Below are 25,186 nucleotides of genomic sequence, written 5' to 3' on the forward strand. Positions count from 1 at the left end.
TCATAGCAGCATTATTCACAATTGCCAAGAGATGGAAACAACCCAAATGTCCTTCAACAGATGAGTGGATAAATAAAATGTGGTATATACACACGATGGAATACTACGCGGCAGTAAGAAGGAACGATCTGGTGAAACATATGACAACATGGATGAACCTTGAAGACATAATGCTGAGCGAAATAAGCCAGGCACAAAAAGAGAAATATTATATGCTACCACTAATGTGAACTTTGAAAAATGTAAAACAAATGGTTTATAATGTAGAATGTAGGGGAACTAGCAGTAGAGAGCAATTAAGGAAGGGGGAACAATAATCCAGGAAGAACAGATAAGCTATTTAACGTTCTGGGGATGCCCAGAAATGACTATGGTCTGTTAATTTCTGATGGTTGTAGTAGGAACAAGTTCACTGAAATGTTGCTATATTATGTAACTTTCTTGGGGTAAAGTAGGAACATGTTGGAAGTTAAGCAGTTATCTTAGGTTAGTTGTCTTTTTCTTACTCCCTTGCTATGGTCTCTTTGAAATGCTCTTTTATTGTATGTTTGTTTTCTTTTTAACTTTTTTTTTCATACAGGTGATTTGAAAAAAGAAGGGAAAGTTAAAAAAAAAAAAAAAAAAAAAAAAAAAGAAAAAAGACAAACAAGAGAAAAAAAAAAAAAAAAAGATGTAGTGCCCCCTTGAGGAGCCTGTGGAGAATGCAGGGGTATTCGCCTACCCCACCTCCATGGTTGCTAACATGACCACAGACATAGGGGACTGGTGGTTTGATGGGTTGAGCCCTCTACCATAAGTTTTACCCTTGGGAAGACGGTTGCTGCAAAGGAGAGGCTAGGCCTCCCTGTATTTGTGCCTAAGAGTCTCCTCCTGAATGCCTCTTTGTTGCTCAGATGTGGCCCTCTCTCTCTGGCTAAGCCAACTTGAAAGGTGAAATCACTGCCCTCCCCCCTACGTGGGATCAGACACCCAGGGAAGTGAATCTCCCTGGCAACGTGGAATATGACTCCCAGGGAGGAATGTAGACCTGGCACCGTGGGACGGAGAACATCTTCTTGACCAAAAGGGGGATGTGAAAGGAAATGAAATAAGCTTCAGTGGCAGAGAGATTCCAAAAGGAGCCGAGAGGTCACTCTGGTGGGCACTCTTATGCACACTTTAGACAACCCTTTTTAGGTTCTAAAGAATTGGGGTAGCTGGTGGTGGATACCTGAAACTATCAAACTACAACCCAGAACCCATGAATCTCGAAGACAGTTGTATAAAAATGTAGCTTATGAGGGGTGACAATGGGATTGGGAAAGCCATAAGGACCAAACACCACTTTGTCTAGTTTATGGATGGATGTGTAGAAAAGTAGGGGAAGGAAACAAACAGACAAAGGTACCCAGTGTTCTTTTTTACTTCAATTGCTCTTTTTCACTCTAATTATTATTCTTGTTATTTTTGTGTGTGTGCTAATGAAGGTGTCAGGGATTGATTTAGGTGATGAATGTACAACTATGTAATGGTACTGTAAACAATCGAAAGTACAATTTGTTTTGTATGACTGCGTGGTATGTGAATATATCTCAATAAAATGATGATTAAAAAAAAATATATATATATATATATCAGAAGCTGCTGCCAAAGTTTTCCATTGATTATAGAAATTTTTATAACTTTTTTTTAATTTTAGCCATTCTGGTGAGAATGCAGGGGTATCTAATTATGGTTCTGATGACTGATAAAGTTGAGCACCTCTGAATGTATTTACTAGTCAAGTGAATAGCCTCATTTGTGAAGTGCCCATTCAAGCCTTTTGTCCATTTTTCTGTTTTCACTCTCTAAATGGCATCTCATGATACATTTAAGTTCTTAATTTTAATATAATCTAATTTTCCCAAACATTAGTGCTTTTTGTGCTGTTTTAATAAATCTTCGCCTCCCTCTATCAAGATCATAAAGATATTTTTCTGTTTTCTTTCTAAAAACAGAAAGCTTTATTGTTTTACCTTTAGATTTTATATCTAAGATCTATCTGGAATTTCTTTTTGAGAGTTGTGTGAAGTATAGGTCAAGATTAAGTTTCTTCATATGGATGGCCAAATGACCCAGAATCATTATAGAAAAGACTATCCTTTCTCCAGTATTCTGCAGTGTCATTTCTGAAATTAATCAGGTCACCGTATACGTATGGTTCTGTTTCTGGACTTTCTTTACTATTCTACTGGTCTGAACATTATAATGTGTTAATTACATTTTTATAATCCTTATTGACATTTGGTAGTTTAAGTCCTCCAGTTTTTTTTTTTTTCTTCTTCAAGATTACCTTACCTGCTCTTGGTGAAATGGTAGTTTTGAAATTTAGCAATATTATCTTTTCTTTGAACAAATCTTACATATTATATACATAATGTACATTATATACATTATATTACATACATTGTATAAATATTATATAAATTATATATTACATCATACACACACACACATACACACACACACACTGAGATGCTACCAAAATTCAAAGAGCTCAGCAAAGTACAGTTTGAAAATCAAAGCCATGGAAGACTCCATAGCTTTCTATGGCTCTCTTGATCTTCCTGCCAGCCAAATACTTTCCCCACTCCTACTCAGAGGCTGTTGCTGGCCAAGGCATGAAACCCTTCTTCCTAGATTCACAACAAATTTATGCCATCTAACTTCAACTTGGCAGTCACCACGGCTTATCAATCCTTTGATTTATCTTCTGGTAGCTGCTCCAATTTACAACTTCCCCAATTATTTCATGCCCCCAATCCTGTCTGACCCAGATTTAACAACTTCCTACACAGTATGAGGGAGACTGCTCTCAGTACCACTGGAAATGTCTCCAGGTTCACTCAGCAATTCTCCCTCCAGTTGCTGCCCCTTTGCCTTAGAGTCAGTTTTCCCAACTTTCTTGGATTTGATGCTTCTTGTAGACTGATTCCTAACTCCACCTGTCCCTGGATACAGCCTTCAATTTTTCCTTTGCTTTGTGTGCCCCTGAGTCAGCTGGCCCCATCCCCAAGCTGATCTTTAGCTTTTAGAATTCCAGCCATGAAAAGCCCCTATCCCGGCTCTCCGGGAGGATTCCTCTGCCTACCTCTCTCAGCAATGTCTCCTTACCTATTTTTCTGAGAGAATCCAAGTTGTTCAACAGGAGCTCATTTCTCCAACTGAGTTAGCTGATTGGCTCTTAGCTTAAGGAGCACCCACAGAAGAGGCAGTGTTCAAGCAGAAGAGATATTGTTCCCGCCTCTTACACAAACTTAACAAAGCAAGACAGAGAAATGAGAGGTACCATCTGTGTAGTCAGTGCTCCTCTCAGAGGTAAGATTTTCTGGGTGAAAAAAAGCTTTGAAAGACTCTAATCCACTTTTGTACCGTCCTTTCCTTCCTTTAAAACAAACTCATTTATTATTAATTATATGTTCATTCAATATATATTTATTAAGTGACTACTTTATTCCAAGCAGTATTCTAAGCACTGAAAGGAGGTCAAAATAATTAAGTAACTCCCAAGGAGCTGAGAGAGATCAGTACACAAGTGTCCTTGCTATTTTAACTTCACAAAAAGTATGAGGGAACAGAAGAGAGGGGACAAATAACCAGTTAGTCAGACATAAAATCAGTTAATTATTCCATTTTATAATTCTAAGTGATGGGTCAAGTATTTATATTTAGTTGATACAATTAAAGACTTAAAGAAATATTACCATTATCAGAAAGATTAATCCCTATCCAATGTTATTGTTTAAATAATTTAAGGGCCCAAAGAACTCTGAATCCTCAAAGGTCAAAGGCTATTGAAAATTGATAATATATATTGCTAAAGCATTAACCAAGTGTATAGAAATGAGTTTTTTTACCTTGGAAAATAGCAAAAATAAACTAACTTGGATTTACTCCCTTACTTATATTTGATTAAATTCACAAGTAAGGAATCAGAACTTATTCCCCTGGATTGATTCTTCCCTTTGCATGTTTATTGGCATCTACCAGCAGGAGATATATTTAGGGCATTCCTGACATTTCCATAATGTATAAGCTAAGAGAAAAAATAAATACTTAAAAATAAGTATAAGCAAGAAGAAAAATGTGCCTTGGGACATCACTACACATTATTCAGGAGAAATAATGGAACTGGCATTATTTTAAACATTTTTACCAAATATTACTGACAGAAATGTTAAACTACAAAATTAAATAGGGACTGCAGATGAAAAAAATGTTCAAGACAGGATAAGTATATCCATACCAACAGAGATAGCAAATAGGTTTCCTTTTGCATGACACCTTTGATCAATTAGAAGTACCTGTCCAGAGTGCTGTGTTGAAAAGAATTTGGATCCAAGTCCTAAGTCATCAGGAAAACTGCCATGACTGATTAGCAATGTCTGTCATGAATGGAGACTAGGAGAATAGCAGCACATGGGCCACATAATTTCAATTCCTGATTTTGAGAAAGCCCTCATCATCTGCTGTACAGAATTGTATGTTGGGAGATGGGAGATGAGAGTTAGAGGTCAAATATCAAACAACAATTTTCACAACACAGTGACTCTCTAAAAGGACATTTGATTCTAGGTGAGATCTTTTCAAATACTCTCACACAACCCAACATGTCTCTGATCATGGAGAACAAATTTATCTTAGGATAACAGTTAAACAGTAATGCATCTTATGCTATGGAATAACCTAGACAATAGGAAAATGATGACCCAATTTATCATTGTTTTGGTACCAAAGTAATGGAACTCACATAATACAAATTTTGCAATGAACAATGAAACCATAGATATAATTCAAATTATCCTTGCTTCCCAGTTGAAACTAAATATGTTGCTTTTGTTCCTGTGTACATATGAGAATAATTTTCTAATTATATTTCAGGTGAAAGAATACAGAGCAAATCAGTCAGCAGAAATCCACAAAAAGTATTGCTAAATCTGCTTTAGAAGTATTTGCAATAATTTTCCCTGTTCAAGTAGTACAAATGAAATTCATGTGCCTAAAATGAGAAGTTTCACTGAAGTCCCAAGTAACGAAAAAATATTCAGACTTTTACCTCGCCAAGAGAAATGTAGAACTTTTTCATAATTATTAGATTTTCTTCATCAACTGAAGGAAGTGGCGGACTGGGTGGCTTTTGCAGGATCCAGGGAGAAAAATCTGTATCCAGTGTGATATTCATGCCTGATCTGCTCCATCTTACTTGTGAAACCAATTTGGCTAACCTGCATTTAGAAATCATGCAAACTTGAAGTAATTTTCAAGTACGGCAGAATTTAGGAAAAAAAAAAAGAACACTAAACTTTTATTTTATGTATTCAAATCAATCTCCCCTCCCAACTCTGCAAGATGATTCTCTTACATAGGCTCTGCCAAAATTAATGGCTTATTCAAAGATCTACTAATTAATTAGTAATTACTCTGTTTTACTTTATTTTATTTTGATTTGAAAAATTGTTCTTCTAAGCAAAGGTTAAATTTTAGTAAAATTCAGAAAGTTTAGTACTTACACTTTAAGAGTCAGGGAACATAAAGGAAAAACTTGGCCCTCCACCATGATACTCCACTTTTTCATGACATTTTTTAATAATCTGCACATAAATACCATTCTTACCAAGAGATAATTTACAAAATATAGTGACCAAAGAGGAATATTACTAGACAATATTCCTGTGAAAATCTCTTTAATGTTAAGTGATTTTTACCCATTGCCTATTTTATAGCAGGTGGGATCCAAATTCCAATGCATTAATCGGTATACAATCTTACTGAGAAAGTACAGCAAAAGGATATTAGATGAGAAAAATGTTAATAGCCATTTTAAAAATATTTATATTGATGGGACTACAATACCTGTATTCAAAGTAGCAGTCACTTTCCAGAAATGCTGGAAGCCTTTCTTTTTTGATCCACTTAATACCTTCTTCTTGATTGAGACACTATTAGAAGAATCATAAAAAAGACAATGAGAGTATCAAAGAAAATCAGATTTTAGGGCAAAAAAGGCCTAATTATGAGGGCAATAATGACCCCTCACTATCACTAAGAGCCCCACTCTTACCTTCTATTGCACAAGAGGGAACAATAACCCTGAGTCACAAATTTGAGGTTACTTGGCTACTTCTTGCTTTCTGGTACCTCTTTAATTCTCTCAAGAAGCCTATGTCAAACATTATAACATCCACTTTATATATTGTTCCGGTTTGCTAAGGCTGCTGTTACGTAAAATACCAGAAATGGATTGGCTTTTATAAAGGAAATTTATTAGGCTACAAATTTGAGGTTCTAAGGCCATAAAAGTGTCCAAACTAAGGCACCAGCAAGAGGATACCTTCACTGAAGAAAGGCAAATTGCATCTGGGATTCCTCTGTCACATGGATAGGCACATGACTGGAGTCTGCTGAGCCTTTGCTCCCAGGTTCTGGTTTCAAAATGGTTTTCTCCAAAATGTCTCTGGACTTCTGTCTCTCTTAGCTTCTCTCTCTCTCAGTTCCTGTGCATCCTTGCTTGTTCTCCCAGGGCATTTCTCTCTAAGCATCTGGGAGTCCTCTCTTAGCTTCTCTGGGGAAAACTCTGGGCTTCACCTCTTACCTTAGCTTCTCCAAACATCTTTCTGTCTGCATCTCCAAGAATCTGGCTTTGCGTCAGCTCTTAGCTTCTCTCGGGGGCAAATTCTGGGTTACATATGTTAGCTTCTCTCCAAAATGTCTCTCTCAGCTTCTCTCTGAGCTCCTTCTCTTCTTGAGCTCTCTTAAAGGACTCCAGTAACCTAATTAAGACCCACCCGGAATGGGTAGCATCACACCTCCATGGAAATGATCTAATCAAAAGGTCTCACCTACAGTTGAATGGGTCACATCTCCATGGAAACAAGCTAATCAAAAGATCCACCCTAATCGAAAGACTAATAAGTCTGCCCCCACAAGACTGCATTAAATAACATGGCTTTTCTGGGGACATAGTAGATCCGAACCAGCATACATATTAACAAACCAAATCTGGAAAAGACAAGTAACTTTCTAGAGGAGGAGGAATGGGAAAAAAGTTAATCAGTCTAAGTATTTTTACAGTCATAAAATGGGTTGAAAAAAGTCTCAAAACAGAAAAACAACTAGCCAGGAAAACTTGGGGTAGGGTCACTATTGTGACTGCAGGTCTCTAGTTCTTCCAGTTTTTAATTTTTTGTTGACTACTTAACATCCCCAGCACCACCCTAGGGATACTATATAAGTCTTGAAATCAGGTAATGTGAGTCCTTCAACTTTGTTCATTCTTAAAGAATTTGTTTTAGCTGTTCTAATTCATCTGCCTTTCCACACATTTTAGAATCTGCTTCTTAATTTCTACCAAAAAAAAAAAAAAATCCTGCTGGTGTTTGATTAAGATTGATTTCAGGAGAACCAATATCTTAATGATACTGAGTTTTTCAACCCATGAACATCATGTATCTCTCCAGTTATTTAGATTTATTTCTAAGAATCTCATGTATTTTGGGGCCACTGTGAAAGATACTTATTTCAGCATTTCAGTTTCCAAATTGCCCATTGGTAGAATATAGAAATACAATTGATTTTTGTATTTTGATCTTGAGTCTCACAACTTGTTGATGTAGCTCTTCAGAATTTTTATATAGACAATCATAACATCTGCAATTAGCAATGGTTTTCTTTCTTCCTTTCCAATCTGGCTGCCTTTTATTTATTTTTATCATCTTATTGCACTGGTTAGGACTTCCAATAGGATGCTGAATAGGAATGGTGAGAGTGATGGAAAAACATCAGAGTAATGGTTGTCTGGGAGTGCAGACAGAGACTGACTGGAAAAGGGCATGAGAGGACTTTCTGGGGTGATAGTAATTTTCTACATCTTGAAGAGGGTTTCACAGTTACGCAGGTATATGTCTTTGTTAAAACAACAAATGATTTGTGCATGCAATAGTATATAAATTTTGCATCAAAAAATGTACACAAATATTAAGCTCTAGTTAATGATCTACATGCTGAAATACTCATTGGAAGTGTATTAATGCCTGCAATTTACTTTGAAATGAGTAAAAATGAACTAATGAATAGTTAAAGGGATGAATAGATACATGATGAAGCAAGAACGGTAAATATTATTGACAAAAATCTAAGTGACGCTATATCACAGTGTTCACTGAAAAATTCTTTCTTCCTCTATGTTTGAAATTTTTCATAATAAAATATTGAAGGAAAAGTCATATGAAGAATTTTTCCAGATCACTCAATCAAAATCTCCTGGCATGAGTATTCTTATTAAGAACCACAGTTTTACACGAATGTTGAAATCATTTACAAATTCTGTTGAGACTGTTAACTAGGATTGCACTGAGTTTGTAAGTTAGGAGAGGACTGACATCTCTCTAAAAGCTGAGTATAAAGTACGTCTACTTATTCACACTTCTTATTTTATATGAGCCCTTAATACAGTTTTCTTTCAGATAATCTCTTTTTATTTTACCCCTAGAGAGTTTATAAGTTTTGCTTTTGTTTTTTATTTCATAGCTATTGTGTATAGAATGTAGTTTTCCACTAAATTTTCTCACTGGGTACCACTGACATATTAAAAAAGGCTTTCAATTCAAGTGTATTTATTTGTAAATAGATAACTTATTATACTCACATTGTTTCTAACAGTTTTTCAGTTGATTCTCTTAAACTAAGTTTTGTGGACATATAATCACAATACCTGAAAGATATGATAAATACTCTTTCCTGTATTCCCCAATAAGTTATACCTCGTTTTTTCTATTCCAGTTTTATTGGTTGGAACTTTCACAAAAAAATGTCAAAATTAATTACAATATAAAGCATCTTTATCTTGCTCTTAAAAATAATTGGATGCTTCCAGAAAACATACTGTGGTTACTAACATGAGATATTTGCTTTCCATGATGTTAAGGAAATATCCTCCCATTCCTATTTTATGAAGAACCAAAGTTAAATTTTGCTGAATGCCTTTGGCTTTTGACAATATTTATGGTATAGGGATTCTTTCCATTGACCTAGTAATATGATATGGTATATTAAGAGATTTCCTACTATTGAACCATCCTTGCCTTCCTAAATTAATTTGCTCTTGACAAATCTTTCTTTCAATGTACTACTGGGTTTTATTTGATAATATTTTATTGAGATCTTTATATCAGTATTCAAGTTAAAATGCCTATAGTTTTCTTTTTGTAAGTTAATAGTTATTGGATTTTTCAGTTTTATATCAATCATTTAAAAACTAGAATGTTTCCCTTCTATTGCCTGGTCTGAAACAGTCAATTCTTATCCTAGATAAACTATTGCTTTGAACATAGTGTTCCTTCTGTACGTTTCACTGTAGATAGGGCCCACAGCTTATTCACTAATGTATCTTTAATGTTTAGCACAATACCTGCAACATAGTAGGTGTGCAATAAATTATTTGTTGATTAAATAAATAAATACATGACATAAAGTTGTATGTTTAGTTCAGTTCTATTTAGCTAGCAATTTCAAATACCTACTAAGTGAGTCAGTGTGCTCAGTACTGTTGGTTCAATGGAGAAAAAAACAAACACTAACATCCTGCCCTCAAATTGCTTACAATTTCCATATAAATAACCTAGATTTCTAGATTTCAATGAATGTATTCCCTCTCCATAATTTCTTTTCAGTTTTCCAGCTACCTTTTGCCCTATTATGCAAATAACTAAAGACCATTCTTAATCTTTTAAAGCAAGATAAGTATCTAGACTTTCAATTTCTCTTGACTTGAAATCAAATTACAACAAATAAGAAAATTTTTGTCAAAAGAATTTAAATTCCCAGTAATATCTACTAACATTAATGGCCATTATATAGGTCATTCTCAGTTTATCAAAAGAAAACAACTCTCTTAATCTTATATATTAACAACATCCCTAAATAGAAACATTCCCGAGGTCTCAACCCAATCCCTTCACTAAAATTATTAATTAGATTGAACTTAACAGTGAAGCTAGAAATGATTTGAATTCAGCAACAGAAGAACTGAGTAACTTTCAGGTTGGAGTAGAGCTATGTCTTAAGTCTTTAGCCTAGTTCTGTGAGACATTTTAAATCGTGGAAAATACTATGGTTAAATATCCATTATTAATTTCATTGGATCTACACAACAAAGCTAATCAGTAGTTAGGAAAGGCATCATTTGACAGATGATGAAAATGAGGTTCAGCAAAGTGCCTTGTTCAAGGACACAGAGCTAGGAAGTTGAAGAGCCAATATCAGAACCCAGGTTCTTGGCCTCTTGGTAAGTAAATAAGATCAGAAGCTGGGAGTAGACTTGGAGGCCAAGGAGGTCAGAGCCACACAGTATAACTTGAAAGTCAGAAGTCTCAATTTCCAACTGCATGATAGATTGGTTTAAAGCCCAAATGAAATAAATTCACATTTTCTAGAATGCATCTAAACTATAAAGTAAGAGATACACATATTTATATCACCCAAAATTAACCTGATATTCTAAATATTCAAAGTAAATTAAGTCTTTTCATACTGATAATCAAACATCAACAAAACTACTAGACTAAATGGGCCATTAAATATGAACAGATGATATAGCACCTAACAAACGCTATGTGTAAGTACAATAAAATCTAATTAATATAGTTACATTACAGACAGGGAAGCCCAAAGAACCTCATGTTAATCAATCCAAATGAAAGTATAAGAAATATACTTTCTTACCATAATATTATAGTTGACATTAACGGTTTCATCTTCAGAGAGGGCATTAATTTGAACAGGTTTAACATAATTCTTTCCCTTCCTTACAACATCATAGATGGGATTTCGAGGTTGCTGCTTTTGTAGAATTTTTTTCAGTTGTTTTTCTAGAAGTTGTGGAGCATTGTTAACTACTTCAAAAACTCCATAATCCACATTAAATCTAAGTGCTTCTGAAAAGGTCTGCAAAATAAACATGTGGAAATATGTCTTAACCTTTTTAAAACCCAAAACCTCAGTTTCTAAGAAGTCTTGATACTATATATTTATGCATATATACATAAAAAAAATTTTATGTTCTTAATCATTCTCTCTTCCCTTTTAGGAGCTTGGAAATTCAGTGGTAAAGGAACCACTGACTCCTTCCTTTCCAAGGTAGTTCACAAATGTCAGGGTATGTTATAACAGAAGTTCCCTTTGTATAAACGTCTTAATTCTGTGTTTCTAAGAAACTAGAGAAAGAAATATACCTGGTCTCTATGAAGCAAAGTGATCTTCTTAAAAGGGGGTATATTACTAAGGAAGAATGAGAAAAGCAAGAAGAAATAATGCTACCATTATCTTTCATTCCCAGGGTCCATGAAAACTAACAGTCTCGATCACCCAAAAGGAGAAAATTTAGTTCAATGTGTTCCTCATTTAAGACTATTTCAACACCATTCTTCTTACTGTGATCAAAAAAAAGAAGAAAAAGAAAAGTCAAAGAGAATAACATTTCTGAGCTTTCCTCAGTAATTACCAATTTGCTGCCAACTTTTATTTAAAGTCAGCCAGTTAATATACAACAGCATGGTGTCGTGGAAAAAGAACTGAGTCAGGAATCCTGAGTTTGAATGCTAGCTTACCAAAGTAGCTCTGAGACTTTGATAAATCTATGAATAGCCTTGGGGCCTCAATCTCCATAACAACAAATGGTGGATTTGCCATGTCTTTTCCCATTTTGCCCTCTAATTTTAGAATTGGGTCTCTTTTTCAGAATATTAATTTATTTAGGGTACTTTCAGTGAACTTCCTACTTATGTGATTAATCTAAATATGTTTAGCCAACTGGTAAAAGACATTAAACTCTTCGCCCTTGGATCAGTAAGTGTCCTAGGGAGAGCAGTAATTCTTTCAAGTTCTACTAAGGTATTATTAGGTATAATAAAGTTAGAATTTTTAAAATGTCAGGCAGCATTCTAAAATTGGAACTAGAAATATGTATACACCCATGTGTCCATGTATATATTTGTGTGTATTCAGATAATGTTATATCTCTTCAATCTGATTGTCTCCCCTTCAAAGGCATTTAAAGTATGGACAAAAGAGTTCAACATGAATATCAGCCCACAGTCCAAAAGGCCTCAGGACTAAGATTCCTCCTCAAAATGACAAGCATAGCTGAATGAATAAGTAACAATAATTAGTAAATTGAATATATTGTTTCTTTAATAAATACATTTCACTGGTTGTCAACTCCATCTGTCTTTCAAACATGGGATTCAAACAACCACCACTTACCTAAATGCCACAAAATATTATCCCCGAATTATATGATTGCTAGAATAAACAGCAGTGATAAAAGAGTCTGCTTGAATCATAGAGCAGAGCCATCTGGTTGGGGAAAGGAACCAAATTAAACTTGATAGGAATGAACATCAAATATTAACTGGGTTGAGGCGGAATGGAGCAGTATAATGTGAAAGACCATCTGGAAAAGATTTCTTCTAGCTCTGAGTACCCATGGAACAAGAAAAAAAGCTTGGCTTTTATTTATTATTTTTTCCTTTCTTTTTGCTGCCTTATACCCTCATACCTGGCAGCCAGAGGAACATAAAGCTGTAATAATCCAAAGTGAAAAATACCAATTAATTCGTTCTGTGGACAAATAAAATATTTTCTGCTAATTGAGTAAAAAAAAAATGCTCAAGTAAAGTTTTTTGAGGGACTGTGACACTCTGAGCCCCTCAGTAACCTATATTATTTAGTAGTAAATAGTTAAGGTACAGTTGGCAGAAATAACAGGGGTGATAAGGACCACTGTTTAGTGGGCAGTTACCATGTAGGCACAGTGATGGACACCTTTCGTATACTATCTCAGATCCTTCCACACTCCTGAGATAGCTCTTTACAGATGAGAAAACTGACACCAATCATGGTTAAGTGATGGCCCATGAACTCAAGACTTATAAAGTGCTCAGATATCTGGGCTATAAAAACAAGTCTGTCTAGTCCCTAAAAGAACACATTTCCCCTTTGTGATGGTTAATTTTACTTGTTGACTTGGCCAGGTTGTTTGGTCAAACACTAGTTTAGATGTTGCTGTTATTCTGTAAATGTGATTAGCATGTATAATCACTTGACTTAAAAGGAGGTTACCCTAGATAATGTAGATGGGCCTCATCCAGTGAGTTGAAGGCCAAAAGAGCAAAACCTGAGGTTTCTGGAGAAGACACTTCTGCCTCAAGACTGCAGTATAAAACTCCTGTCCAAGTTTGCAAACTGCCAGCCTTCCCTACAGATTTTGATCTCAAAACTGCAACACTGACTTCCTGCTTGAGTTTTCAGCTTACTGGTCTGCCCTACTGATTTCTGATTTGCCAATACCCACAATTACATGAGCCAATTCCTTAAAATAATCTCTTAAAATGTGTATATATACACACAAATGTCCTATTGGTTCTGTTTCTATGGAGAACCCTGGCTGACACACCCTTTGCTATACTGTCTCACATGATAAAGTAGCATATACTGATCACCTACTCAATCCCAGGCAATGTGCTAAGTTAGTAACTCTTATGAAACAAGCAGAGCTGGGATTCAATCCCAAGGTGTTTTGATCCCAAAGTCTGTGCTCTTAGCCATTCTGGTTTTATTAGTAAAGGCATGAGGCATGAAGCAACATGTGGGTAACTATAAGCAGATCAATGCAGTTGGAATAGAAAGTTTAAGGAACAGAGAGGTAAGACTTGAAGTGAAGTAGATAGGACCAGATCATGGAAGGCTTCACATGTCATTTTAAGACTACTACCAGAGGTGGGATTCCATGTGAAACTTCTTACTGGAGGCTAGTGAATAACAATCACTATTGAAATTTTTATGCGATAGTAAGTAGGTGAAGAACTATAATCACAATATACTCACTACTAGCTATTGTTTTTGTTTTATGTTCAACTATAGCAGTTTTTTAAAAGTTAAATGAAGAATAAACTCAAATATAAAAGCTCTGACTTGGCCCTGTATGTATGATGACCTCAGTGTGCAACCGAATACCTGTTTTAATATCTGTAAAAACTACTTTGCTTTGAAAAAAAAAAAAAAAAAAAAAAAAGCCCTAGCATTTGTTAGGATATAATTTATGGTTGTTTTCAGCTGTGTACATGGAATAATAGCTTAGACTGAAATGCTAGGTATGTATATTGACTTCAGTATATGATCCTTAATTGTTAAGCTATGAAATTAAAAGTGTATTTCACTAGCAATCAGAGTAAAAACATAATTTGTAAAGGAAAACAAAAACAGAATTATAGGCTTTATCACAATCCTCTGGAAATAGGGAGGCGCAGGGAAATCCTAGGGAATAACATAGTCAGATTTCATTTTAGGAAGATTTGTCTGGTAACAGTATGAGGATGTACTGTTTGCTTGTCTGCTCTTGAGCTGGTCAGGCAGCTTACACCTCATAAACAAAGCCTTCACTACCCTGTGGGGAGACTATTTGCTAGCTTAGAGCTACCGTTAATCACAACCGGGTTTAATGTGGCAATTAACTCTCTTGAGCTGCCCCATCATGCACAGAGGTTAGGGCAGGTTTTAAGGTAAGTAGTTTTTCTCCTCTTATAAAGTGAAACTGCAGCTGAGAAAGGTTAAATGAGCTCTTCACGGTTTTACAGAGTCCCCTAATGAGCTTCATCCAGAACTATGGATTTATGACTATGAAACCACTTTAAGCCTAGGACTGACACATTATTTCAGTTAGGTCTTGTGGTGAATGCTTTCAATAGGGTCACTGAGGATCCATCCCAATCTCCTGAAATATAGAGACTGGAAAACTCAAAACTACACTTCCCAGACTCCCCTGTAGCTGCAGCTCCACATGTAATTTAGGCTTTGCAATTCACAGGCACTCACAAAAATACGTGATTTCTGCCCAAGTTAACTGGCAAAAGAGGAAGGGCACAAGGCATCCATTCTGAAAGGGAAAGGTGAAAGATGTAAGTACATGAAAGTGAGGAGAGGAACTGATCAAAAAAGTACTTTGCAGAAAAAGCACACAGAAAACAACAAAAGGAAAATTAGAATTGTGTTTATGATAAAATGATATGGATGTTCCTATATTTAAAAAATAAATGTAAATGTCAGCTTTATTAAAACATTTGTGATTTTTTTATTAAACTTAAGAATTCCTCTCTGTGGAGTTAATTAAAATGGGACAGCATCATTGTCAATGGCAAAAAAGTATTTTCCTATTTAAAAAGCAATGAATTAGAGTAGATCTCTGAAGGCCCTTAACAACTCTGTGATTCTAAGATTAAAAGAATGGCAATTAACTGATTCAAAGCTTATCCCAATTCATTCATTTCAACAACAAAATTTTTTAGTGTTCAAGTGCCCATTACTGTCCTAAGCATAGATACAAAGATGCATAAAATATTATTTCTTCCCTTGAAGGAACAAGTACATGGTCATTCATTTTTTCTCAATCATGAAAAAGTCAACAAAATACTGAAATAAATTAAAGTGAGTGCAACAAGCAAATGATGAAGGAGAATCTGTCTACAAAGACTATAGTAGAAATACTAGAATATTACGTCTAGTCTAATATCATAGTCTAGACATAGGCAGGACTTAAGGGATTTGCCTAAACCAGAAATTTCTTATCTAGGCAAGAATAAGTAGAATGATAAAATGGAAGAAATTTGGGGCAAATTACTTTGCCTCTCTGAGATTTTATCCTATTCCAAAAACAGGGTTCTAACTAGATAATCTCAAGGACCTTCCATGTTTGATACTCATCAGAGTCCAGGTTAAGACAAACTTCAAAACCTACATTCTTTCCACTACTTTGTACTGACTCTCATATTTATACATATATGTGGTGGTGCTGGAAATCTATGTTCCATACACAGAGAAAAAACCTGGTACCCAAATTCCCATTGTCTGCTTAAAAAGAATCTCTCACACACTGAGTCCTTTATTTTTTTTTACTATTTCTAAGCTTATCAACAAAACCCCTAAAATTAGTTTAGTGTGTGACAATAAAAGACTCATGGGGTGAGAGAGAGAGCAATGAACAATGTAGGAAGTCCTTCCCCCAGAAAGCTGAGTAGGCTGATTTAAAGAATGCTCAGTTTTTAATCATATGACAAGACAAATCTTCAGTTTGAGCCTCCTTCCCAGTCCTCTATAAGCTGTGACAGACTTCTCTTTATTTAATTTTCTTACTTCAAGGGTATCATTTCCCAAATGTTCTAAAATGAACTGACCTGAAGGTGGTGAAAGCTAACTTTGTAGTACCAGTCATCCATGTGTGAAAAATATTTTCCCAGAAAAAGCAAGTGCATGAAAATATTCTTACCACAATAAATTGCTGGTTCCACATTTCTTTGAAAAGGGGAGAAAAAACACTTGTGAATAATTAGTGGTGTGCTTAAACTGCCAGCCCAGCACCACTGAAACTCACCAGGTGCCAAATTATTTAGCTGAACAGTATTTAAATTAAAAACTAATGACTAGGTTAATTTAATACATGTTCATCTCTGCTCCAACTCTGTCTTTACTAACTGAGCTCCAAAGCTATATTTTAAACATGCATCCTAGTCACTGAATGAAAAACATCTGATTACTTGACTATAACAAGTTACCAATAACAACTTCTTTTAATATAAGTTTTATTGTCATTTTAGATGTTGAACCATAAACTTTTTACCGGACATATTCGCCAATGGGAATACACACAGAAAATATCACCAATGAACAGAAAACATACTTAGTTTAAAAAATGAGTTACACTAGGAAATCTGAATGCTTTATGTTTGAGTACAAGGTTTATCAAAATAACCATAGGTACAAATGTGGAACTACTAAGTACTAAGTACTAAGCAGTACTACCTGGAGCTTCATCAGATTCTTTTAAATCATTCTCTCAGTATTAAATTTTGGCAGGGGAAGACGCAAGCCCTTCTTCCCACTCATTCTCCAACTCTTCTCTTGCTTCCCTTACCCAACAATCCATCTAGCATATAAATCCTTCATAAAGCTCCAAGAAATTATAATAGTTTACAGATTTTTAAAAAAGTGTGGAGAATCTGTCCAAAAAAAAAAAAAAAAGAAGTCATGGTAAAATTACAAAGGCCCATAGCTAAGCATGGTCTGGCAAACATATGACATACCTATCCTTGCAAGAAGGGTATAGAACAGGCCACCCCTTCAGCTTCTGCAAACCATAAATGTCACAAATATTCTAAACCACCCACAGAGGACCAACTTAAATCTGTATGTGGGCTATCTACTCAATCCCACAACAGTCATTAAGCATAAAACACACAAAACAAACCCAAAAGGAAAAAAAAAATGTTTTCACACTATAGCACAGAAGAAAACTTAATAAGTAAACACTTGTCCATAAAGAGTTGACAGCAAAAAAAAACTCCCAGACCAAATGAAAAGAATATCTGAATGTGAAGTTGGCACAAGAACAAGCAGAATGAAGTTATGAAAGCTAGGATTTGGAAAGTGCCATAATCATTTATAACAGCAGCAACTGTCCTGGATTCCCCTCATCAAAAAATAACATGGAGGCAGACTCCAACTATCGATTTCTGGATCTTACAATGTGTCCCAAGGGAGGTGGTGTAAGAGCCAGAAAGCCTGATTCCTAGGCTCATCTCTGCCACAATCCAGTGACGGGACCTTAGTCATGTCACCATGTATGTGGAAGTCTCAGAAATCTAGATGACCTAACGGCTCTTTTAGATGAAAAATTTTATGGCTCTATGTTTACACTCTCAGGCTTAGATTGTTGATTTTGGTTGTGGGGGAATGGTGGGGAGAGAAGAGAAGTAGGAAAAGAGAAGATTAGAAGATTCATTTGTTCATTTCAAGGATTTTATGTGGAAGTATAGAAATAAAATAGTCATCCTCAAGAAGCTGTGGGAAGATACAGAAGAGACTTAACCTTGTCCCTTGAGAAATTTACAATGCAGATCTTGAGACAAAATAAACAGAGAATAAGGAATTAACCAAAAATTTTCTTTAGCTGAGAAAGCTCAATCTAACACCCAGTTTACATAACCCCTCTACAATATCCCTGAAGATGGTTACCTAATCTCTACCTGGATACTTCCAATCACAGGGAGTTTACTCCTTCACAAGACAGTTCATTTGCTTAGTGAGTGAAAATCAGTTTCCCTTATAAATGTTGGCCCTGGTTCTGCCCTCTAGCCTCTTCTTCAATCAGATCTTCAAATATTTGAAAACAGCTATTCCATTCAACCCCTACCACCCAAACCCAAGTCAGGTTCAACACCCACATTTCTTTCAACTGTTCTTCATCTGATATGGTTTCCAGAGTGCCCATTGGCTGAGTCTCTCTGAGTCTGGTTTGGCAGAGCAACATTTAACATATGGCACCAAGAATGGAGCCCAGTATTCCAATATGTGGTCTGACAATTCAATTTGATTCAAAAAAAAACATTTATTGAGTGTCTTCTATGTGCCAGACTACTATTTTTCTTGGTCTGGACTACACTTTTATTAATGCACCCTAAGAACACCTGAGCTTTATTTGTTTTAGCCCATTTCAGCCTATCAAGATATGATAATGAACTCATATTTTGTTAACTAGATTCTCAGTTTACTCCTCTCAGCTTTGTGTCTGCGGCACCATAAAGGACCCACAGTGGAGCAGATTAGTCAAAGGCTTTGGAGCCATGTGGATGTGGGTTGGCCCTGTCACTTACTAGCTAAGTGGCCTTAAACTGGAATAACACTGATTCTCTTCCAATTTTCATCCAAGATTCTGATAAAAATAATTTTAAAAAGTCAAAACAAATGACAGATTTGTGTGGCACAGAAATTACTCTCTAGATGGACAATGATTCAGCAACCAATTCAATTAAAGAGTGATTTCTCATTATGTTTTGGGAATGGAAGTTGAGATGATCTTGGGAAGGAAGGAGAAAGAAAGAGAAGCATTAATTCTGTGACAGTCTCTTGTATATATTACCTCATTTCATAACAGTCTTATAAGATAGTTATTATCTGGTTTTCATGGAGAAGGAAATCGAGGGATTAACTAATTAGCTTTTCTAAGTTCACACAGGTAATGACTGGAGGAGCAGGACTCAAATACAGTACTGTCTTACTCTAGATGGTAACACTGTGAGACTTGAGCAGAGAAAGAATACATGTGGTTGGGTGGGTAGGGGTAGTCAAGGCCAGGCAGAGGGCGCAGGGTGGCACAAGCAGTATGAAGCTAGAGATAAAGCTAGAAGGGTTAAGTCAAGGCCAAATTGAAAGGGGTCTTGAATTTCATACCAAAGAATCTGGACTTCAATCTGTAGGCTATTAAGAGTCAACTCTTCCTGGTTACGGTTAGTGAACCAGTTCAAATATTTGGAAACCAATTTCACAGATAATCATAAGGGCTTTGGAGACAAATAAAGCAACATAAGTGGAGCGTGTGTTGGTATTATTTTAGATAGGGTTGCTAGGGAAGATTTTCTGAACACAAGATTTTCTGAACAGAAGAGATTTAAGTTAGAAAGAAAGCCATACAAATACCCCAGGAAGAGTGTGCCAGACTAAAAAGCCCTGAGCATACCTAGCATATTCATGTTTGAGAAACATGAAGAAGGCCAGTTGGGTTGGAAAAGAACTAACAAGGGGAAGAGTGGCAGGAAATGAAGATAGAGATGTAAATAAGAGCCAAATCATCTAGGATTGACAATTTTATTCTTAGTCTAAAGAGAAGTTACTTGCAGGGTATTGAAGAGGAAGTGACATGATACAATTTATTACTGCTATTATTATCATTACTATACTTTACTGAAATCATAATACATTATATTTATGGTTCTCCCTAAAATAACAGTCCATAACTATAATATATATATATATAAACTTGGCATACTTATTTTCTTAGTAAACCTACATTAGCTTTTAATGCTTAGCTAAATTCCTATAAACCAAATATTATTAATCTGATCCAGAATTTTGCCAGATACTTGGTTTGAGAATCCATTATTCCTCTCTTCCCTACCCCAAATTCTTTTTGAAAACCTGTGACAATATCTGCCTTCTCTAGTCTTGTGGTACTCCACATGAGTGGAGAACAAGTAATTAGTGAGTAAACTGTGGTACTAAATGTAGATGCAAAAGGAGCACAAAAAAGAAGAGGTAAAGGCAAAAGGATTTAGAGAGACAGAAAAGAGGGAAGATGCAGCCCAATTGGGCTGCATGGGTTACATGAAGGGGTCAAGCTGTGTGTATCTGCTGGAGAGTAATGAAAAAGATTGTCTACACAGACATACTTCAACAGAAATCACATGCTGTCATTTCACCTAAAGCCTGGAAGTACTAAAATGGTAACATTTTTGTAATAGCTAATATAAAAATGATTAATGCCTATTCTGACTGGATGGTTGAGTGCTCCTTGGTTTCTGGGTAAATTTTTTATTCTATTCTTACATGATTAAAATGGATTTTGAAAAAAAAAGTTAGGTAGGTTTGGTGGTTTGGAGCTGTATGAATCCCAGAAAAACATGTTCTTAAACTTATTCCATTGTACACTTATTCCATTGTACCTACTTACACCCCATGGTAAGTAGGACTTTTTGATGAGTTTACTTCAGCTAAGATGTGGCCCACCTATGGAGTGGTACTTAATCCTATTGCTGGAGTCCTTTATAAGCAGAATGAAACTCAGATAAAGAGAAAAAGCCACAGGAAGAAGATGAAATTCAAAGGAACCTGGAAAAGACCAGAGAGACCAGGAGAGGCCATCATGTGCATTGCCATATGACAGGGGAGCCAAGGACCAAGGATCACCAGAGCCAGCCCTAGAATGCCAGTCGTTAGAAGAAAGCATCACCTTGATGATGCCTTGATTTGGACTTCCTCTTAGGTTCAAAACTGTGAGCCTTTAAATTTCCATTGTTTAAGCCAGCCCATTGCATGGTATTTGCTAGAGCAGCTAAGGAAACTAAAACAGTAGGGAAGTATTTTCTTGAGCAAGTCAAAGTCAAAATAATCATAAATGTTATGACATTGATATTTAAATCTTGAGAAACTGAAATGACCCAATTTAGAGATTTTCTTTTCATAATTCACAACATAATTTTTGTAAAGAAGAATGGAGGGTGCAAAGCCCAGAGGAGAGACTACATAATATCAAAGAGTAAAATTCTGACAGTTTTATGATGCTGCTTTATTTTCTATACTATAAAACTGGGCAATGAACGTTGAAGAGTTAAACCAAACAAAAACCTGGTAATGCATCCTGCCCCTGGCGGGGAGAGGGTGGCTTGGTGTCTCAACCTAACCCCTGTAATGGTCCTAGAGACCTAGCAGTGCCAGATGGAGGGGGAACACAAAATTATTTTGAGGAAAAAAAATCACAAAACATACATACAGAGATACAAAAACTAATCTAGGAAAGAAAGTACTAAGTAACTACCTTGCCTTTAAAAGACATTTTCAGTGGTTAGGCTTTATGAGAATTCACATTTTATGGTCCACTCCCTTTAAAATTACTTGTGAGTTTTTTATAAATATTCCAAATTTTATCCAGTAAAAGTTTTAATGAAAAATGTTTCCATGTTTTCATTATGCAATAATGAAAACCTTTTCTTATCTAACTTCCTTTTCTGATTAACTTTATTTCCATATAACAACGTAAGTCATTTTATGAACTCCCATTTCATTCTTCCCAAACCCCTCCATACTTAGAATATTCTATCAGTCACTGCTGTCTAAAACTAAAAATCTGTTATTTGACATCCACCTAAAACACACCATCAAGTGTCTTGAGTCTTATTACTATTGATTAAAAAAAAAACTCTAGTTGTCTTAAATACAAATTTCACTTTAATATCTTTCCAAGATGACGACAATAATTGCCTAAAGACAAGAAATTTGGCTTTTTTACTTTTTTTGATATTCTGTGCTTACCACCTCTGTTCAAAGCCCCACATGGTACCAAGTAGAACAGTATCAGGTTTTGTACAGAATGCTTTTTCGTGGTTAGAAAATTTGAAGAAGCTTTCTTTAATAAGAACAATTTCTAAATAGGATTTAAAGCCCAAATGATTGACTCTATAAAACACACAAACATTACCTAACTGCTTTACTTAAATTTTTGTGAAAAATATTATCCCTGATAAACATGTTCCACAAGATAAAGTGATTAAAATATTTTGCTTTAATAATATATTCAACAGAACATAATACACTCACTGGAAGACTTAAAAATTCATTAAAGTAGTCCACAAGGAAATCATCTGTTGCCAAAGAGTCTTCCTGCAAAAATATAAAAACACAATATTATGCTTATGTTAATGCTTTAAAACATGCCTATATAGTCCCTATACTAATCACAAGTAATTAATTCTGCTACAGATTCATTATAATGTAGATCTTCAAATCTTTTTTAGTCAACAGTGAATCCTCACTATGAACAGAACACAGTGCTACAATCTCTGGAAGGAAAAAATAAGAAACTAGAATAGAACAGAGTATACTCTTAAAAGACCTTGCTGCTGTACTTGGTTGGAAAATAGAACGTGTGAAAAAATAAAGCACGGCAATAAAATGAAACATTAACATAATCAAAATAAAACTACACATGGTAAATTTCCCACAGACTTATTTAACAATATATATTTCACAAAAATAAAGGCTGAGTCAGTAAGACCAAAGCAGTATTTGGGGTTAAAATGGAATTGAGATTGTGAATCTCTTAAATGCCCCAATGGAAGTGATAAGCTGAACAAAAGAAATATTCTGCTGCTTCCCCCTCAGAATAAGATACAGTTTTAATAATTTGGGTCCTGCTAACTTTTCATGAAGAAACTTTGAAAATGCATGTGTTCTAAACATAAATATTGTACACATTTTTCCCATGGCTATCTCATCCACCAACATAGCTACTTTTTAAATAGTCAAAATTGAAAAACCACTGCCAAGAATAAAAACTCTCTCCCAAATCATGAAAAAAAACTTATTTTATTGGTAAATGTTTCCATTTTGTCAAAAGCACATTATGGCATACACTATTGTATAGCACATGTGTTTATTTGTTATTCATAATTATGAATTCATAATTGTATTTCAATTTTTAAAATCTAACATGACACAGTGCTATTATTTCCATATGGCTGGTTACTCTCTTCATAAACTGGCCAATTTTTTAAATGGTGTAGAAGTAGAGTGCAATAAGGAAGATACTACAGTATAGTAACACCTTTGTAAAACAGATTTTAAGGATTCATTAAGGAATTGCAATGTCAGAATAGAGTCACAACCAATAACATAAAGATTTAGGTCAAGGGACTTACTCAAAATCTCAACCAATTAAAACATCACCAACAACAAATAACTTGGGATTTAGCACATTTACTACCTTAGAAATGGTACCTTGGTAGTATAGGCTCAAAGTCCTAATTGGCAAAGGTCTAATAAAGCAGAACAAGGCAGATAACATTTTAGGGAGGCTAAAAGATTAGTAACATTTCATTTTACCTTCCAAAGTTCTTTAATTTTCTGGACTTTATTTAGTGAACTACCTAGGCTTCTACCAACGCTTAGGAAAAATCAACTGAATTCAACAAATATCTTTTACTAACTCCTAGGTGGAAGGCATTGTGCTAAAATAAGGGTGACCAAATTTTGCAGTACCAGGTCACATGAAGGATGAGTATATTTTTAATTAGTAACAATAGCGGATTATGTTCCTTGTTAGCTTTTCTAAAATCCGCATTTTGTTTTAAATTTTTAGCCAAAATACAGTACGAAGGAAATGTTCTGCTGCTTATCTCTCAGAATGAGAAAGTTTTAATAATTTGGGTCCTGCTAACTTTTCATGTATTTCATAGAGCCAAGTGGACCAAAATATTGCCTAGATTGTGGCCTGCCACATTGCCAGAAATTTCTAGAAAATCCTGTATTCATATATCCACTTCCAGAGGCCTCACACTTCTAAAGGATTCTACTTCAGTGCTCTCCAAATTATAGGCTGAAGTACCTGTTTTGTTTTATTTTTTTCCTCATCCATTTCAGACAGTTAACGATCATAAATTACAATAAAAATGAATTAACACAAAATAAAATGAGACATACATAGCCCAATTTTATTATTAAATTAAATAAACATACTCTGTTAAATTGCTATAAAGATTCTAAACGTTTACTCTTCATTTCCAAACTCATCTCACCACAAACTGCTGACAGTTCTCAGGAGGCACAGTCAGCCCACCCCACTTGAGGGGCATTCCCCCTAAAACCAAACTACACTGACAGGGCACTTACTTGGTATTCAGTCTCCTCCTCATGTTAAAGACAATCACGGAAACTTAAAGGTATATTCCAATATATCAAAATCTGTATTTCTCTTCTGAAATGCCATTTTGAATGCCATTTTCTCTTCTGAAATGGTAATTTGATTTCCACCAAAATTAAACATCTGTGATTCTGCTCAGAGCCACAGGGCAGTTCCACAATGGAAAATAAGTGTAGTTTCCAAATGCCACCTGTTCAATCCTCTTATCTCACTTGAGTGGGAAATCCTGCATTTCTCTAAATAAATCAGCATATTTTCTCACTACAATTTCTAGTTCAATGTGTTCAGATATCCTGTCACATTGGTAAGAAAGCACAGTCTTGTGAACCAATGAGTCTGAGAAACCCTTTACTCAGAAACCCTTTGATTAGATTTTTTTAAGTACATGATCTGAAGAAGCAACTCCAAAACTTCCAATAAACTCTCAATAAACTTCCAAAACCTAGTCACTTGGCTGCATTAAATGAACTAAGTCTCTACACGTGGCTTTATTATCTCTCAAACAGCCAACAACTGGTGATGGTTAATGGTACACTCAAGGAGAAAACTGAGTTACAATCAGTTCCTCCATTACATCATTCAGCGAACCTGACTGCAAAATATGCAACACAAATTCTCCTGCTGAATGATGCAATGGAAGGTAGAAACACTCTTTTAGAATTGGATACACTCTTGAAACCTGTTTTTTCATGTATAACAGGTGTGCCATCTGTGAAAATGAAGTCAGCTTTTCCATTTTTTTAGTCCAGACCTCAAATTTCCTACTGAAAGAGTAAAGCAAAATAGTTCATGGGTGCTTGCTAATTACAGTAAGTCAAATATTTTGCTTAAAAAATTATTTTGCTGCACCCTCAAGTCAGATGAACTATGACT

The 25,186-nt window shown here is 35.3% G+C and overlaps 1 protein-coding gene across 8 annotated transcripts in view; it reads right to left on the reverse strand.

The window, feature by feature from the left end:
- The window catches only part of RGS22 (regulator of G protein signaling 22), a 235,743-nt gene that overhangs the window by 200,449 nt on the left and 10,108 nt on the right, over positions 1 to 25,186 (reverse strand). For 7 of the 8 annotated variants that reach the window (XR_005211587.1, XM_037802561.1, XM_037802562.1 and 4 more), the window contains exons 3-6: positions 22,213 to 22,275; positions 10,738 to 10,959; positions 5,872 to 5,957; positions 5,075 to 5,243 (exon numbers count right to left, since the gene is read on the reverse strand). Coding sequence is in view for 7 of the 8 variants with exons in the window: in XM_037802561.1 (XP_037658489.1) it covers positions 5,075 to 5,243; positions 5,872 to 5,957; positions 10,738 to 10,959; positions 22,213 to 22,275 (540 nt within the window). In the remaining variant the exon portion in view is untranslated. The remainder of the gene's footprint in view (positions 1 to 5,074; positions 5,244 to 5,871; positions 5,958 to 10,737; positions 10,960 to 22,212; positions 22,276 to 25,186) is intronic. The other variant, XM_037802564.1, reaches the window with a different exon arrangement.

The sequence above is a fragment of the Choloepus didactylus genome, chromosome 14 (genome assembly GCF_015220235.1).
Source record: "Choloepus didactylus isolate mChoDid1 chromosome 14, mChoDid1.pri, whole genome shotgun sequence".
In the NCBI taxonomy this organism is placed as follows: domain Eukaryota; kingdom Metazoa; phylum Chordata; class Mammalia; order Pilosa; family Megalonychidae; genus Choloepus; species Choloepus didactylus.